The following is a 17914-nucleotide window of genomic DNA, read 5'->3' on the forward strand; positions in this document are numbered from 1 at the left end:
CATTAATCTCAGGGGTTCTGTTCACTGTATGGGGTGGTTTGTTGTTAACTGGGTTTGCTGGCTTGAAGAGATGAACTGCTCTGGTCAGGATCCCAAACTGTGTGCCTCAGCAGGGACAGTATGATGGCAGAATATGCCTCTCCAGTTTTGGCCTAGGTTGCATTGCTGCTCAAAACCTTCAAGGAAAGACTGCAGGGCTTTGTGGTCTTAATTTTTAGATGGCAGGCCATGATGTTTTGTGGGTTTGGAGTTCAAACTGAGGAGGGGGCTGTTTTTGGTTGCTGTGACAACCTTTAGTGCTTCTGAGAGCAACATAAACTTATTCTCTTGTTCACAGGTGATATTTCATCATGCTCAGCACTGTTGAGGGAAATCTGTTCCCCAGGTCCTGCAGCGGAACTGTGTGCCCTGATGTCCTGAATTCTGTAGGGTAACATCAATGATTTTAAGATTAAAGGGGCCAGGGAAGTGATAATTGTTACAGAAACACTGGATTAATAGAGATTGGAGGAGACTACAACATAATGGTTAGAATGTGCCTCTTTTAAAAGGTCGCTCACTACATTTAGTCACTATGGTTGTGAAGGATGAGCAGGTACAGAAATTCTCAGGACGTCCAGAACTGTATATCTTGTGTAGCTGAAGGCCTTGTCAGAGAAAATAATCAAAACGTTTTGTGGATTCCTGTGGCTTCTCTGGGCTGTTCACCTAAGGCCATTGCTGTGCAAACAGGAAAACAAGGATAGAGAGAAGAGAGATTCTTAGTCTAGTGATGTGGTATTTTTGACCCATCCAGTGTCCCTGTTGAATGAAGTGGAAATAGTCTTTGTTTCCACTTCAAAAATTTCTCACCTATTTTTTTTTTTTAGTATTTATTTATTTATTTATTTTTGGCTGTGTTGGGTCTTCGTTTCTGTGCGAGGGCTTTCTCTAGTTGTGGCAAGCGGGGGCCACTCTTCATCGCGGTGCACGGGCCTCTCACTATTGCGGCCTCTCTTATTGAGGAGCACAAGCTCCAGACGCACAGGCTCTGTAGTTGTGGCTCACGGGCCTAGTTGCTCCGCGGCATGTGGGATCTTCCCAGACCAGGGCTCGAACCCGTGTCCCCTGCATTGGCAGGCAGATTCTCAACCACTGCGCCACCAGGGAAGCCCTCACCTATTTTTGCTGCCACTGAGGCAAGTGCTGAACCTGCCCATTGAGTCAGTATGGTTGTCAAAACTGATTTTCTAGAGTAGGAAATCCAGAATTTTAAGTTGAATCATATTTTTAAAGTTTTAATAAGGTATAAATTATATGCAGTAAATGTCCATATTTAAACTATACAATTTGATAATTTTTGATATGTATATAAATCCATGAAACCATCAATCATGATAATAAACATTTCTGTCACCCCCATACTTACCTTTAATAATCCTTTAATAATCTCTTTGGCCTCCAAGCAGCCGTTGATTTGCTTTTCGTTATTACAAATTAGTTTGCATTTTCTAGAATTTTATATGATTGAAATCATAAAGTGTTTAGTCTTTTTTTTCCTTGGGTGCCCTCATGTGGCATATATATTTTGCAGTTCATGGTACTTACATGAGTAGTTCATCATTTTTATGTTATTGAAAAGTGTGTTGTATTGCTATACCACTATTTATTTATTTATTCATCTGTTTATGGATATTTTAATTGTTTCCAGTTTTGGCTATTGCAAATAAAAGTGGTACAGAAATTGGATACAGTTCTTCATGTTGACATATTTCCTTTCTCTTGTGTTAATACCTCAAAATGCAATACCTGAATCAGAGTGTAGGTGAATATATAACTTTTAAAATTTATTTTATTTATTTTCTTTGGCTTCATTGGGCCTTCGTTGCTGCACGGGCTTTCTCTAGTTGCGGCGAGTGGGGGCTACTCTTCCTTGCGGTGAGTGGACTTCTCATTGCGGTGGCTTCCCTTTGTTGCAGAGCACGGGTTCTAGGTGCGCAGGCTTCAGTAGCTGCAGCACATGGGCTCAGTAGTTGTGGCTCGCGGGCTCTAGAGCGCAGGCCCAGTAGTTGTGGCACATGGGCTTAGTTGCTCTGCGGCATGTGGGATCTTCCTGGACCAGAGCTCGAACCTGTGTCCCCTGCATTGGCAGGCGGATTCTTAACCACTGCACCACCAGGGAAGGCCCTATAAAACTTTTTAAGAAACACCAAATTGTCCTCTAAAATGATTGTTTCATTTTGTATGCCTATTAGCAGTGTATGAGAGTTCCAGTTCTCCCATATTCTTGCTAAAGTGGGTATGGTTAGCTTTTAAATTTTTGACTTTTTTAGTAAATATGTAGCATTATGTCACTGTGGTTTTAGTTGCATTTCCCTGATATTTCATGATGTTGAGCATAGCTTGTGTACAGGAAATATGGAAGAAGAGTGAGCATGTTAAACATTTTGAAAGACTCAATAAACCAAATTTAGATTGTGGCAAATTCTAATGAACAAATGGCTTTGCAGCTTCATCAAGTGAATAATATGAATTAAAAAATGGTAAGTGGTACATAGAGGTTAAAAAACATGCAAGACACACCTAATTATTGCCTAAGATAAATTTTGTATCCAGATTGCAATCAATCGCATTAAATAATGAATTCAGTTGACAAAATTCAGCACTTACAACAGTTTATCATAATTTTAAGTATTTTGATTTTATGCAACAAAGTTATTGGAGTTATATAAGGGCCTTTACATTTTAAAAACACATCCTGAAGGGGTTATATGTGAAGTGACATGATGTCTGTGATTATAAATAAAACAAACCACTAAGTGCATTGGGATATAGAGAATAAGAACAACCATAAAACGATAAATAATGACAGAATCATTACTTCTTACTAGTCTTTTCCATTTTTGGATATATTTGAAAATAGCCATTACAGAGGGTAGAGTATGTGCAGGTGGGGTAATTTCATATGGTGAGAAGGATAAATTTAAAAGGCCAGGAGGAAACTTTTAGTTTTGATACTCTAAGTGTATAAATGTCAAAATGGATATTTTAAATATGAGCAGTTTAAGTCAATCATGTCTGAACTAAACTGTTTAAAAAACAAGTCTTCAAAACTTGTCGCTTCCTAATGTTTTTGTTTTCATTTTCATAGATTTTGTGTGTGTGTGTTTGTGTGGCCATATTATTCCATTTTATTTGATCTGATATACAAAATTCTACCCTGATATACAAAATACCCTAGGTTTTGAGGGTATTTGTAGCTTTAAAATAGAAAGAAACAATTAGCATTATCCATAGAAAGTTAGAACAGGAAAAAACCTTAGATGTCATGAGACCCATTTTTCTTCTTTCGCAGATAAGTAAATTAGGGCCCAAGAAGGGGAAGTGAGTGACTTGCACAGCTAGTTAGTAGCAGAATTGGAAGTAAACCCAGGTTTAGTAACCCCTTGGTCCAATGTTTTGTTTTGTTTCATATTTACATTTTTAATTTTTTTACTTAAAGACTTTATTTTTTAAAAGCAGCTTTAGGTTCATAACAAAATTAAGAGGAAGGTGCCCTGCCCCCTACACATGCATCACCTCCTTCATTATCAACATCCCCCACCAGAGTGGTACTTTTGTTATAATCTTATAATCGATGAACCTACATTGATACATTTTTATCACCCAGAGTCTCTATAGTTCATATTAGGATTTACTCTTGGTGGTGTATATTCTGAGTTTGAACAAATTTATAATGATATGTTGCATCACTGTAGTGTCACACAGAGTAGATTCACTGCCCTAAAATTCCTCTATTCTGTGTATTGATCCCTGCTTTGTCCCCACATTACCTGGGAACCACTGATCTTTTTTACTATCGCCATAGTTTTGCCTTTTCCAGAATGCCATGTAGTTGGAATCATATGGTATATAGCTTTTTCAGATTGGCTGTTTTCATTTAGTAACATGCACTTAAGGTTCCTCCATGTCTTCTTATGGCCTGATAGTGCATTTCTTTTTTAAAACTGAATGATATTCCATTGTCTGGATAATGCCACCATTTATACATTCACCTACTGAAGGAGACATCTTGGTTGCTTCCAAGTTTTGGCAATATGAATAAAGCTACTATAAACAATTATGTACAGCTTTTTGTGTGAACATAAGTTTTCGACTACTTTGGGTAAATACCAAGGAGCACAATTGCTGATAAGAGTATGTTTGTTTTCTAGGAAACTGCCAATGTGTCTTCCAAAGTGTCTGCACTATTCTCACCAGCAATGAATGAGAGTTTCTGTTGTTCCACATCCTCACCAGCATTTGGTGTTTTCATTGTTCTAGATTTTGGATTCTAATAGATGTGTAGTGGTAGTTCATTGTTGAGGATTTTTGCATCAAAGTTCATGAGCAATATTGGTCTGAAATTTTCTTGTAGTATCTTTTGTTTTGGTATTAGGGTAATTCTAGTCTCTGAAAATGAGTTAGGAATTATTCCCTCTGCTTCTAGCCTCTGAAACAGGTAGTAGGGAATTGGTATAATTTCTTCCTTAAATGTTCACTAGAATACACCAGTGAACCCATTTCAGTATGGTGTACTCTGTTTGGGGAGGTTATTAATTACTGATTCAATTTCTTCTGTTGCTTTATCTTTTTCTTTTTCTGTTATTCCTGTTACTCATAATTTATAGCTTTTGTAGTTGTCTGACAGTTCTTGAGTATTCTGTTTTGTTTTTCAATCCCCGCCCCTCCCCATTTTGGGGGTTTCTATTGAGATATCCTCAAGTCAGATTCTTTTCTTAGCTGCGTCTATTCTACGAATTAAGCTCATCAAAAGCATTCCTCATTTTTGTTACAGAATTTTTGCTCACTAGCATTTCTCTTTGGTTCTGTTTTAGAATTTCCATCTCAGTTTACATTGCATGTCTGTTCTCGCATGCTGTCTACTTTATCCAATAGAGCACTAAGCATATTAATCATAATTGTTTTGAATTCCTGGTCTCATAAGTCCACATCTCTGACTTGTCTGAGTTTGGTTCTGTTACTTGCTCTGTCTCGTCAAACTTTCTTTTTCTTTTTTCTCTTCAAACTTTTAAAAACATTTTTATTATGCCTTACACTTTTTTCTTGATAGCTAAGTATGATGTGCTCAGTAAAAGGAACTGCTGTAAATAGGTCTTTTAAGTGATTTTAAGGTGTGGGGAGAGGGGAAGTGTTCTATAGTCCTATGATTAGGTCTCAGTATTTCTTTTTCTTTTTGCATTAAAACTTCCTCTTTAACCTATTAGGTCTTTAGAAATGTTTTCTTAAAAATTTCCAAACTTTGAACGTTTTGTTTGTGGTTTTAAGTTTTCTGTAAAAAAATATTTTAACTTGACACATAACGTAGGTCCCAGTGTTTTAGTGAGGGTCTCCTACTGGACTGTGAACTTCACATGTGCCTTTTCAGTCTCTCCTCTATCTTAGGTGGAACAGGATGGCTAGAGTGGGCTCGAGTTGGGTATTTTCCTTCCCCCCAGTCACTTAGGCTCTGATAAAAGCTAAGGCTCTGCTTTAAAATTTTCTCCTGGAGCAGACTTTGCGTAAAGAATAGAATGCTTTGGCATATTTGAAAATGGTTCCTTTTCCTTTCTCCCTGCTGGGAGCATGACAGGATTTTTCTCGGATATTCACTGCGAGAAACAGGTAGAATTCTAGGAGATAAAACTCAACAGAAGTGTGGGGTTTTTTTCCCATGACTGAGTTCCCCTGGAGTTCTTCTCTCTCAGATTTGTCCCCACTGAGAGGAATTTGTCAATTACAGTTCAGGTTTCCCTGTCCTGACATTGGTTACCACAGTGGTTTCAGCTTGTGGGTTTCTGCTTCAGTAACTTGTGATTCTCTGTGTTACCCTTTCAGTCTCTCCAATTTGGGGACAGTGGTTTGCCCTGTGACCACACTTCATTTACGAATCTAAGAAGAGTTGTTTATTTTTTCAGTCTGTTTAGCCTTATGCTTGTTAGGATGGAGTGGCAAATGCCAACTTTTTATATGCTTGACCAGAAACCAGAGGTACCCTCCTGCCCTTTTTATTTCATCCTTCTGAACAGATTAAATTTCGGATATACTGGCACTGCTATGATCTGAATGTTTGTGTTCCCTTCAAATTCATATGTTGAAATCCTAACCCACATAGGTGATGGTATTGGGAGGCTGGGCTTTTTGGAGGTGCTTAAATCATGAGAGTGGACCCCTCATGAATGGATTAGTGGCTCATAATAGAGGCTCCAGAGAGATCCCTAACCCCTTACACCTTGTGAGGACAGAGCAAAAAATCAGCAACATTGAAGAGGACCCTCACCTGACCATGCTAAGCACCCTGATCTCTGACTTCCAGCCTCCAGTACTGTGAGAAATAATTATCTATTGTTTATAAAACATCCAGGCTGTGATATTTTGTTATAACAGCCAGAACAGACTAAGACACATTCTATCTTTTGTTACAACTATTTTCAAATATATACAAAAATGGGAAAAACTATATCATGATACCAAATGAAGGCTTCCTCAATCTTCCACCATTATTTGTCATTTAATGGCCATTCTTGTTTTGTCCATCTTCACATACACTAGTGGATTATTTAACTTATGATCTCAGACATTACATCATTTAATGCATAACTTCTTGAGAGTGCATTTTTTAAATGTGAGGGCTATTTCATAACCCCAATAGCTACCACACGAAAAATATTTTAAAATATGATAAATATGTTATCTCTGCTCAGTTATCTCAAAAGTTTGTGTGTTTCCTAAGTTAGATTAATCGCAGTTAGGATCCAAAATGTATTATGGCTTTCAGTAGCTGTCTCATAAGTCTCTTCACCTATAAGTTCCACCTACCTTTTTTATTCTTATTATTTATTTGTTCAAATTGCTGAGTTATTTGTCATATTCTAGGTGTGGTTTGTTGAATCTCTGATACTGTTTAATGATCACCCTTTCCTCATATTTCCTGTACACAAGATATTGATGAGATGAGTGATTGAGATTTCGTCCCAGCAGATAGATTGTGATGGTGACTGTTGGGGAAATAAAAACAAAATCTCCCAACCCACAGATCCTGTCCACAAAGGTGGTGGAGACAGAAAACACTTTCATTGTTTGTAGTGTGTGTTTTCTAACCTCACCAAGCAATCAATTCTGACATTATCTCCCTGGAGATAGCATGAGATCCCACAGGTGAAGGGCTCAGTCCCACAAGTCTTCCTCCACTTCAGATATCTTTCAAAAGTCCAGGTTGTTCCCATGACCCCCTCCTGGAGTTTGATTATTTTGCTAGAGCAGCTCACAGAACTCAGGGAAACATGTACTTAAATTTAATAGGCAGATGAAGAAGTATATAGGGCAATTTCTGGAAGGGTCTGGAGCACAAGAGCGTCTGTCCTCATGGAACTGAAATCTGTCACCCTCCCAGTACGTTTACAGACTTGGAAGCTCCTTAAATCTTGTTCAAGAGTTTGTATAGAGCTTTAAACTCCAGCTCTCTCCTCACATCCCCTTCCTGGAGGTCAGTGGGTGGCGCTCTTTAGGAGCCCCAACCTAAATCACCTCTTGAAGCATAAATTCAGTTGTGCTCAAAAGGGACGTCTTGGGACTTCCCTGGTGGTCCAGTAGTTAAGAATCTGCCTTTCGGGCTTCTCTGATGGTGCAGTTGTTACGAATCCACCTGCCAATGCAGGGGACACAGGTTCGAGCCCTGGTCCAGGAAGATCCCACATGCTGCGGAGTGACTAAGCCTGTGCACCACAACTACTGAGCCTGCGCTCTAGAGCCCGTGAGCCACAACTACTGAGCCCGCGTGCCTAGAGCCCATACTCTGCAGCAAGAGAAGCCACTGCAATGAGAAGCCTGCGCACAGCAACGAAGAGTAGCCCCCGCTCGCCGCCACTAGAGAAAGCCTGCATGCAGCAACAAAGACCCAACGCAGCCAAAAATAAATAAATAAAATTTAAAAAACAAAAAAAAGAATCTGCCTTCCAATGCAGGGGACACGGGTTCAATCCCTGGTCAGGGAACTAAGATCCCACATGCCGTGGGGCAACTAAGCCCGCATGCCACAAATACTTAGCACACAAGCCACAACTAGAGAGCCCGTGTGCTGCAACTACAACAACAGACGGGACCTGTTATGAGTGACAAAAGATATTCCTGTCACTCAGGAAATTCCAAGGGTTTTAGAAGCTCTGCCAGGATCTGGGGACAAAGGCCAAATAAATTTCTCATTATACCACATTATTGGGTCAGTATTAAAGCAGGATGTGATGTGCATCCGAAGCCATCTGCTAAGAAATTACAAAGACAGAAAAATAACTGAAAAAACCTCACTCCCTTATATAGACAAGCACATAGAACCCATTATTTACATGTTTTCAAGATAAATATAACTAGTCTTCAAGTAAGAGGACTTGACAGCATTGTGAAAGATGAAATAAAATGGAGTCGTTTATGTCAAGGGGTTTTTAAACGGAACTGAGAGGCCATTAAAGAAGTGGGTCTTACGCACGTCCTCACCAGGTGAAACGTGAACTGGAATGGGCCAAACCACAGTGTTTCAAGAACTCTGCAAAAGTACCTTGCTCCAGTAACATTTTTGCTTAGTGACACCTTTAGCAATCAAACATGTTTAGCCAAGACTAGCTTTCTGACTCCAGCACCAATCAAAATACTTTGAATTATGTAGACATTCCCCTTTTTGTCTTTAAAAACCCCTGACTTTCACTCCCTAGTAGGACACTATTTGGGTTGCTACCCGAATCTGTGTATCCTGAGTTGCAATTCTTTGACCCAAATAAACGCTTCTGCTTGATTTTGCCTCAACAGTTTTTGGTTGACAGCATCATTTGTCACAGATAGTTTATCCTAACTATACCTGGTAATTGGGGTGACCATCTGTGTTAGCGAATTAGCTTTATCTAGAGGAAAGACAAACTACTTTGGGAAGTTTTTTCAAATTGGAGCAAGGCACCCACCGAGGTTAGGCTCCTACCCTCCCACGGGACCAGGAGATAGGTGAGCTAGCTCCCTTGATGTTTGCATTTCAAGAAGCTGGGACTAAAGATGTTTCCATTTTAAAGAAATGGTTCCTAGGTTCTTTTTTTTTTTTTTTTTAATGCTTTCCTTTTTTAAAAATTTTTATTTATTTATTTATTTTTAATTTATGGCTATGTTGGGTCTTCGTTTCTGTGCGAGGGCTTTCTCTAGTTGTGGCAAGTGGGAGCCACTCTTCATCGCTGTGCGCGGGCCTCTCACTATCGCGGCCTCTCTTGTTGCGGAGCACAGGCTCCAGACACGCAGGCTCAGTAATTGTGGCTCACGGGCCCAGCTGCTCCGCGGCATGTGGGATCTTCCCAGACCAGGGCTCGAACTCGTGTCCCCTGCATTAGCAGGCAGATTCTCAACCACTGCGCCACCAGGGAAGCCCGGCTCCTAGGTTCTTAAGAAAGACTATTCTGGGTCATGAATCTGAAAAACAAAAAAGCCCAACTGACAAAAGTCCTATCTAGTATTCAAAGTGATGCATTTTAAAGAGATAAGGAAGTGCGTAGCAGTTCTCTAAGCTAAATGCTCTGACCAAAGACAAGGGAGAATCTCCCCATTTTCAACAGGGAGAATTAAGCCTCATATTTAATTTGTATTTCACACATGGGGAAACACAGTGTAATTGACATTACAGTGTAATAGATGTAGATTGAAACACAGTGTAATAGACATGGATCTGCCTAACAAAATACCCTTCGCTAAAAAAATCAGGGAGGCAGTCAGAGTCTAAATGGCATATGGAATCCTCTTCATACGAAGTATAGAGAGAGGGCCATTGGTTAATCAGATTTTTATCCCTTTTTTGTCTTGAAAATTAAAAGTATTACAGGGCCCACTTAGGGAACTATGGCTTTATAAGCTTAAAACTTCCTCACTGGGGAATCCGCCTAAACCCTGTCACTCTTTGTCCTGTTTGTAGCCCTCTCTTCCATTCTTTTGCTTCCCTCTACAGTATTCTGAGTTGGCTGAAATACCTCAGTGTCCCTTGAGTTTGCAACTTCCTTGTGGAGGAGACACATTCCTGGATAATGGATGTTCAGCCTGGTTGTGTTCAAATCTCTGACATTGTCAGACTTCTCAGATTCCAGATGGGAAAAGAAAAGTCTGTTAAATCATTCATTTTTCTCCTGTGCATACACAGTTCCACGGATTAGTCACTCCATCTTTTGATTGAGCCAAGGGTTGCAAAACATGGTTTGAAAAAGTCTGCTAGACCTGATTGAAATACATTTGGAGGTTAACAAAACTCAGTTAAAAAGGAAACAATGGGACTTCCCTGGTGGCACAGTGGTTAAGAATCTGCCTGACAATGCAGGAGACACGGGTTCGAGCCCTGGTCCGGGAAGATACCACATGCCATGGAGCAACTAAGCCCATGTGCCACAGCTACTGAGCCTGCACTCTAGAGCCCGCAAACCACAACTACTGAGCCCGCCACAACTCCTGAAGCCTGTGCGCCTAGAGCCCGTGCTCCACAACAAGAGAAGCCACCACAATGAGAAGCCTGCACACCGCAAGGAAGAGTAGCCCCTGCTCGCCACAACTAGAGAAAGCCTGTGCGCAACGAAGACCCAATGCAGCCAAAAAAAAAAAAAAGATAAATAAATAAATTTTAAAAAGAGAAAAAAACACAAAACTTGTGAAATGTACTTATTGATAATATCTGGAAAAATAATTGTTCTAACATAGGATGAAAGAAAGATAACCATTAATCTTCTAATGCTTTACAGAGGTTTGGCTCTTTTTATTTATTTATTTATTTATCCTTTATTGAAGTACAGTTAGTTTACAGTGTTGTGTGGTTCCGCTCTTTATATTGCTACATAAAATCTTGGTGAAAGGTGTTTTTGAAGGAAAAATTGTTGAACTGTGATTTTGAATAATGGCCTTGGCTTTTAGGTTACTAGATAAGAAGAAGCAGGAGAGCCTCAGAGATTTGCTTTCAAGAGGCTTTAGACATTTGATTTGTGTATGTAGATGTTTACAAATTATGTTTTTAAAATTCGTATAATGTCCTTATCAATTTGACTTTTTGAACAAATTAAATTGATTGAATAATATTATTTGTGAAATGAAATTACATCTTCTTGCTGATTTTATCACCATATAAAAAAATGTCATCACAGTATTGTAGTTTAATAAGACCTAAGATTTAATTTCTAATGATTTCAAATTTATAAATTGCATACATTGGATTTATGGGTGAGCTAAGTTATTATTTCCACAAATTATTATTTCTTTTTGTTTGTTTTTTGGTCATGCCGCACAGCATGCGGGACCTTAGTTCCCCAACCAGGGATCGAACCCGTGCCCCCTGCACTGGAATTGTGGAGCCCTAACCACTGGACCACCAGGGAAGTCCCTCTACAAATTATTCTGTCTCCTTAGTTCAGAGTCTGGACATGAAGTATCCTTCATTCTGTCTCAGCCCCTTCTGTCTTTCCTGAATGTTCACACAGCTTCCCAGCACCAACCCTTCACAGGCACTTCTCTCTCTCACTGGAATATTCTTCCCAACACTCAACATATAGTAAATTATTGCAGAATATTTTTTTCATACACAGAAATACATTCTCAAGGTATCTTTTCTTGAGCCTTCAGACTAGGTCAAGTCCAGTAGTTGTATTTTGTCATAATCACCTAAATTTGATCTCCCAGCATTTACAGTAATTTAAGTTGTGTAATAATTTGTATAGATGTATGCTTAAAGACTGTGTCCTGGCTAAACTTTTTTTTTTTTTTAAACCAAAGCTAAGATACCACCAAGTGTAAAACAGACCATTATCTTATAGGTATTTTAGAAAGAAAAATGCTGTGATAAGGTGCCTTAATGATAGTTTTATATGATACAGGAGTCAGTCACGGAGTCCTTTGTTACTTTCAAATTGCTTACATTCTGAAGGATTTGGCAACTTCTGCTGTGATTTGCCACACTCAGTTGAAGCACTAGGACTAGGTTGAAGCCTGTGAACTCGATATCACAACTGCTCAGCCACAAGTATAAGATGCTATTCAGTATATGATATCTCCCAATTTTAGAGCTGTTAGAAGGAAGAAAAATGTGTGTCCTAAGATCATTGAAATATATCGCAATCCCTATGAGGACTGGAGCTACTGGTCTAATTTAGGTAATTGAATTACCTAATAGTACTTGGCCCATAGTAGAGGCTTAGCCTTACCTAATGGATGAATGGACATATGAATATTTTGTAAAGAACAGAAACCTTCAGGTCTTGTGACAGATTTAGAGAAAATTACCTTTTGCCCCAGCAGAGGAAATAGAGCCTGGAGACAGAGTTGTTGTTATTGATGAGCACAAAGGGAAAACATTGGGGAAACATGTCTCCACAAATGCAACAGTATTTATCCTTATACCCTTATACCCTTGGATTATCAAATAGCACCATGTAAAGTACCAAGATGAAGGAAAGCAAGTAGAAAGTGACAAAGGTGCACATCAGGATCAGGATGGTTTGGGTGGCTCTGGTCTCAGGAGAATCTGGGGCAGCGCTGGGTGCTGTGAATGTATCATACTTGCCTCTTGTGCCTGTAGAAGATGCTCACTGTGGAGCCATTAGACCAGGCCATAAGGCCCAGACACACATCAGTGAACACATGTTATATTTTTATATCGTGACTAGAGAACAGTTATCCCTGAGAAGGGGGTGAACCAAAATATGTCACCCCAATTTGGCACAATGATTTTTTCTTTCTTTTTTAATGTATTTTTGGCCATGCGGCGCGGCATGTGGAATCTTAATTCCCTGACCAGAGATCGAACCCACACGCCCTGCAGTGGAAGTGAGGAGTCTTAACCACTGGACCACCAGGGAAGTCCTTACATTGATTATTTTGAGTTCAAGGCACTTAAGAAACAGCAGGTGCAAGGACACTCTGACTCTTTTTCTTCCTTAAAGCAGGACATAGAACTCCCACGTGGATGTTATCTTCCCTAGAGAAGGAAAGAAGACATTCTCATCAACCCAGAGATGGCACCAGAGGAATCTGCAAACAATACCTTACTCCATTAGTTTCCCTCCATATGTTTCCCTTCCCACAGTTTGCCCCCTGTGGAAGCCTAAAACTGCTTTCCTCTCTCCTGTCATTTCTCTACAACTTTATTGTTCTTTGTTGAAGTTGCATAAAAGCTGGAGTTCTGAGCCTCCATTTTGAGTTACTTCTGGTTTAGGTTTCTCCCACAGGGTGTGCACTGCACTCATTCATAAATTGCTTGTTTTTCTCTTCTTTTTTATAAATGTATTTATTTATTTATTTATTTATTTATGTTTGGTTGTGTTGGGTCTTCGTTGCTGTGCGAAGGCTTTCTCTAGTTGTGGTGAGTGGGGGCTACTCTTCATTGCGGTGCGCAGGCTTCTCGTTGTGGCTTCTCTTGTTGCGGATCACAAGCTCTAGGCATGCAGGCTTCAGTAGTTGTGGCACATGGGCTCAGTAATTGTGGCTTGCGGGCTCTAGAACTCAGGCTCAGTAGGTGTGGCGCATGGGCTTAGTTGCTCCACGGCATGTGGGAATCTTCCTGGGCCAGGGCTCGAACCCGTGTCCCCTGCATTGGCAGGCGGATTCTTAACCACTGCGCCACCAGGGAAGCCCTTGTTTTTCTCTTCTTGATCCGTCTTTTTGTTACAGCCAAAAACTCAGAAGGTTCTAGAGGGAACATCATTTTCCTCTCTTACACATACTAAATATGGACATAAACTCCAAAATTCTTCCCCCACCCCAGTCTTAACCCCATTTGGGTCACACACAGTCTGCAGACATGGACACCAACAAAAGATTTGGCAACAGGCTCAGTTACTCTGCAAGTTTCCAAGCACTGCTTGACCCAACAAATTACACATAATTTGTAGTGTAAATACTTAGAAAGGTGGACAGTGTATGCTTTTAAATGCTAAAATTAATCCCTACCTTTCCTTTATTGAATTACAGGATGTACAACTACTGTCTTTTACAATTTTTATTCACCTCAAGAGGAAGAAAATATTTCTGTTTGCTGACCCCTGGTTTTCCACAGTGCCAATGACCCTGATAGACCCAGGAACTCCCTTAGTCTGAGTCAGGGAGAGGGTGTTCTGTTTTGAATTGTGGTTAAAAATATGTATCACATAAAATTTATCATTTTGTTATTTATAAGTGGCATTAAGTACATTCACATCCTCCTTGTGTAAACTCTTATTAGTTCAGTCTTTAAAACAACCCTGGGGGGGGGAATTCCCTGGCGGTCCAGTGGTTAGGACTTGGTGCTTTCACTGCAGAGGGCCCAGGTTCAATCCCTGGTTGGGGAACTAAGATCCCACAAGCTGCGCGGCCCAAAAACAAAACAGAAAGTAAAATAAAACAACCCTGGGATCACAACTTAGAGTCACAATTTGCCCAAAGAGAGCACCCGTCTTGATTCAGAGGTGCCATTTGTGGGGTTCAATCATGTTTATCCATCTTCCTTCTTCTTTCTAGTGGTGAGGAGGTAGTGTGTGACATCCAAAAGTGGCTAGATGATAGCACTGTAAATTCAAAGTCCTACACACCAAATCTGCCGTACACATCCAGAAATCTGTTAGGTTCATGTGCTGGAGACCCCGGCATCTATAACTAATCTTCTCCATGTTTTTCTAACCTTCACTCTCCCTCTTTACGCCTGGTATCTTCCCTGATCATTCACGGAGAAATTAGATCCCAAACGGCAAGAGTCATCTTCCCACCACATAAGAAAGGAATATGCATGGGCCTGCACCCATCTTATACTTCAGCCTCCCCAGCCCCATCGTGTCAGAAAAATGTCCCTTTCTGTCAAAAGCCAAACATGAGGTAAAAGACATAAATGGAGGAGGAACTAGTCTTGTTTTGAGCTACAGACACTTAAAAAATATATATATACACACACCCCGCCAAAAACAGCAGAAACCGGCACGTGGACATTAACGGTGGCTTTTTTCATAACTGCCAGGACTAGGAGGCAACCGAGATGTCACTCAGGAGTTGAACAGACACAGATGGGTACATTCATGCAAAGGAATTATTTGGTGCTAAAAAGAAGTGAGCGAGCTATGGAACTGTGAGGCGACAGGAGGGGAACCTTAAATGCATATTACTCACTGAAAGAAGGCAATCTGAAGAGGTTGCATACCTTATGGTTCCAACTATATATGATATTACGGAAAAGGCAAAAGTTTGGAGAGGGTAAAGAGATCAGTGTGTTGCGAGGCGTTGTAGGGGGTCGGGGGTTGGGGTGGGGGTGAATAGGGGGAGCACAGGATTTTTAAGATGGAAACTATTCTCTATGATACTATAATGGTGAGATAGATTGGTCAAAACCCACAAAATGTACATCAAGAGTGAACCCTAATGCATGTAGACTCAACACACTGATGCGGAATGTTGATAGGATAGTAGAGAAGGGGAGGGCTCTGAGGTCTCTCTCTCTCTCTCTCTCATTTGTGAGGGTGGTGGGAATCAGCGATGGCAGAGGAGGGGGCATATTGGAACAAACTGTACTCCAGTTTTGCTGTGAACCCAAACTGCTCTTTAAAAAAACAAACAAACAAAAAATAAAGAGTTGAAGTTTTGTTTAACATATAACCTTTCAATATCTTCACCTGACATCTGCTCTTTATTTCACTGTATACACAATTTCCCACCAGATGGCTCCAAATACTGCTCTCTTTTGCCATGGACACCAATGACTTCTTTGGTGAACATCTAATGCTCACTTTCCATTTACCATCTTACTGGACATTCTAACAGCTGTAGGGAAGGAAAAATTCTCCTCTTCCCTCTTTTTAGGGTCTCTGACTGGGCCTAAGGTTGAAACTGACAAAAGACAGATTAATAGAAGAAGAGCACACACATTTTATTAAATGTTTACATGTACATGGGAGCTTTCATGAGAGATCGAAGACCCAAAGATATGACAAGAACAGGAAGCTTTTATATCTTTTAGACAATCAATTTGTGAAGAATTGACAAGACAGGTCTGGGCTGTGGGTAGTTCACGGTGAAGAAGTGAACTAGGAAGATAGGCATGAGATTAGTAAGGTTTTGTTGGTACAAACTGCTCAGTCCCCAATTCTCCCACTCACATTTCCTGTCTCTGATGATTAAGAATGTCTTCCTCCTGGTACAGGGAGGGTACCTTTCACATGGGAGTTTTATCTCCTGCTCTCAGGAAGAAAAAGGAGTGTCAGAGCATCTTTCCTGCATCTGCTGTGTCATAAGTACCTGGAATTCAAAATAATTGATGTGCCAAACAGTGGGTGATATTTTGGGGTGACATGTCCTGGTTTCCTTCAGAGCAGTTCAGGTAAGTGGCTCACTAATCTTGGTTTCTTGGAATACTGTTCTCTCTGGCTCCTGACAACCAGAGGTTTCTCATTTCACTACTACCTTTCTTGATGCTCCTCCACAGCACTGTTCACCAGCATAGGCTCCTCTGCCTGGGTGTTAAAACTTGAAGTGCATCTGTTGCTCCACGCTGGGCACTACAGTCTATTACCGATATGATTAAAAAAATAAATAACCTCTGAGTGGTCTAGTCCATTTCTAAGTCATTAAGAACTCTATGCTTATAAACCCCAGATTTCAACTCCTTCCAGAATTAGATATACAACCATCTAGTTGGTTTTCTGACTTGGATGCCTCACAGAAATGTCATATTAAAAGTGGTCCAATCCTAAAAATTCTGCTTCCTTACACTGGCCACGCCCCAGACTTCCCCCTGTCTGAATGGATTGTACCACTGTTCACGCAGTGACTCTTTTCCAAACTCCAGAAGCGTTTCCTCATCCTGTATGTCCCCATGTCATAGACAACCCATTGCCCAGTCCTGCCCATTCTTCCTTCGCTATGTATGTCCAAACACTTCTTATTTGCTGTCCAATCATATCTCTTCCTCTTGGGTGAAATGCCTGTTCTGTGTTTTGTCTATTTTGTATTTGGATTTTTTTTTAAGATAATAGTTTTGAGAGTTCTTTCATATTCATATATGATGTGTGGTTTGCTCATGTTTTTTCCCTGCTTCAGTCCTTGGTCCTTTCATCCTCTTCAGATGGTGTTTCACAGCCTAGGTTTTTAATTTTGAAAACTTCCAATGTCTCTATTTCTTTGTATGGATCACACTTCTGGTGTCAGATTTTAAAATCTCTTTGCCTGACCCTAGATCCCCATTTTTTTTCCTGGAATTTTTTCCTCTGAAGTGTGTTCTAGTGTTAAATTTTACATTAACGTGAGTGATCCATTTTGAATTTGTACGAGGTGTGAAGTTAAGGTGTTTAGGTTAAGTTTTTTTTGTTTGCTCGCTTGCTTGCTTTTGTGTTTTGCTGTGGATGTCCGATTGCCCATATCATAGAGAAGCCATTTTTTCTCCAGTGAATTGCTTTTGCACATTTGCCAAAAATCACTTGGGCTTAGCCATATTTGTTTGAATCTCTGTTGTGTTCCATTGATCAACGTGTCTAACTGCAAACATCACATGGTCTCTATCAGCTCTATAAATAAGCCTTAAATTATGGGCAACTTTATTCTTGGATTTTGAAATTGCTGTAGTGATTCTAGTTCCTTTGCCTGTTCATCTATCTTTTAAAATAGAAATACATGTACTTAAAAAAAAACACACACAAAAAACCAAACCAAAGGAAATTCTGCACCTTAAAAAAAAATTTCATGGAACAATTCACCATCAACATTAACCTCACTTTAAACACACACAGTCTCTCTTTCATACTGTTGCATTGTACAGACATGCTGGAAGTTTATTGAGTAAAAGGCTATTAATCCTCTCCTATTTTTTATGGTAAGTAATGATGAGATCAGTATTCTTATCACTCCATGTACATTAGCACCAGTGTTCCCCACATCCATTTTTTGTCTT

The 17914-nt window shown here is 40.1% G+C and overlaps 1 protein-coding gene across 5 annotated transcripts in view; it reads left to right on the forward strand.

Moving 5' to 3' along the window:
- The window catches only part of LOC309617268 (uncharacterized protein), a gene marked incomplete at its 5' end in the record, with an annotated part of 66353 nt that overhangs the window by 5527 nt on the left and 42912 nt on the right, over positions 1 to 17914 (forward strand). For 3 of the 5 annotated variants that reach the window (XR_014237874.1, XR_014237875.1, XM_082369314.1), the window contains one exon: positions 338 to 1732. The exons of 1 other annotated variant lie outside the window; for it this stretch is intronic. Coding sequence is in view for 1 of the 4 variants with exons in the window: in XM_082369314.1 (XP_082225440.1) it covers positions 338 to 367 (30 nt within the window). Of the gene's footprint in view, positions 1 to 337; positions 1733 to 9988; positions 10643 to 17914 lie in introns of those variants that run through there. One more of the 5 variants, XR_014237873.1, reaches the window with a different exon arrangement.

This window comes from Balaenoptera borealis (genome assembly GCF_965194805.1).
Source record: "Balaenoptera borealis genome assembly, chromosome: 19".
Classification (NCBI taxonomy): domain Eukaryota; kingdom Metazoa; phylum Chordata; class Mammalia; order Artiodactyla; family Balaenopteridae; genus Balaenoptera; species Balaenoptera borealis.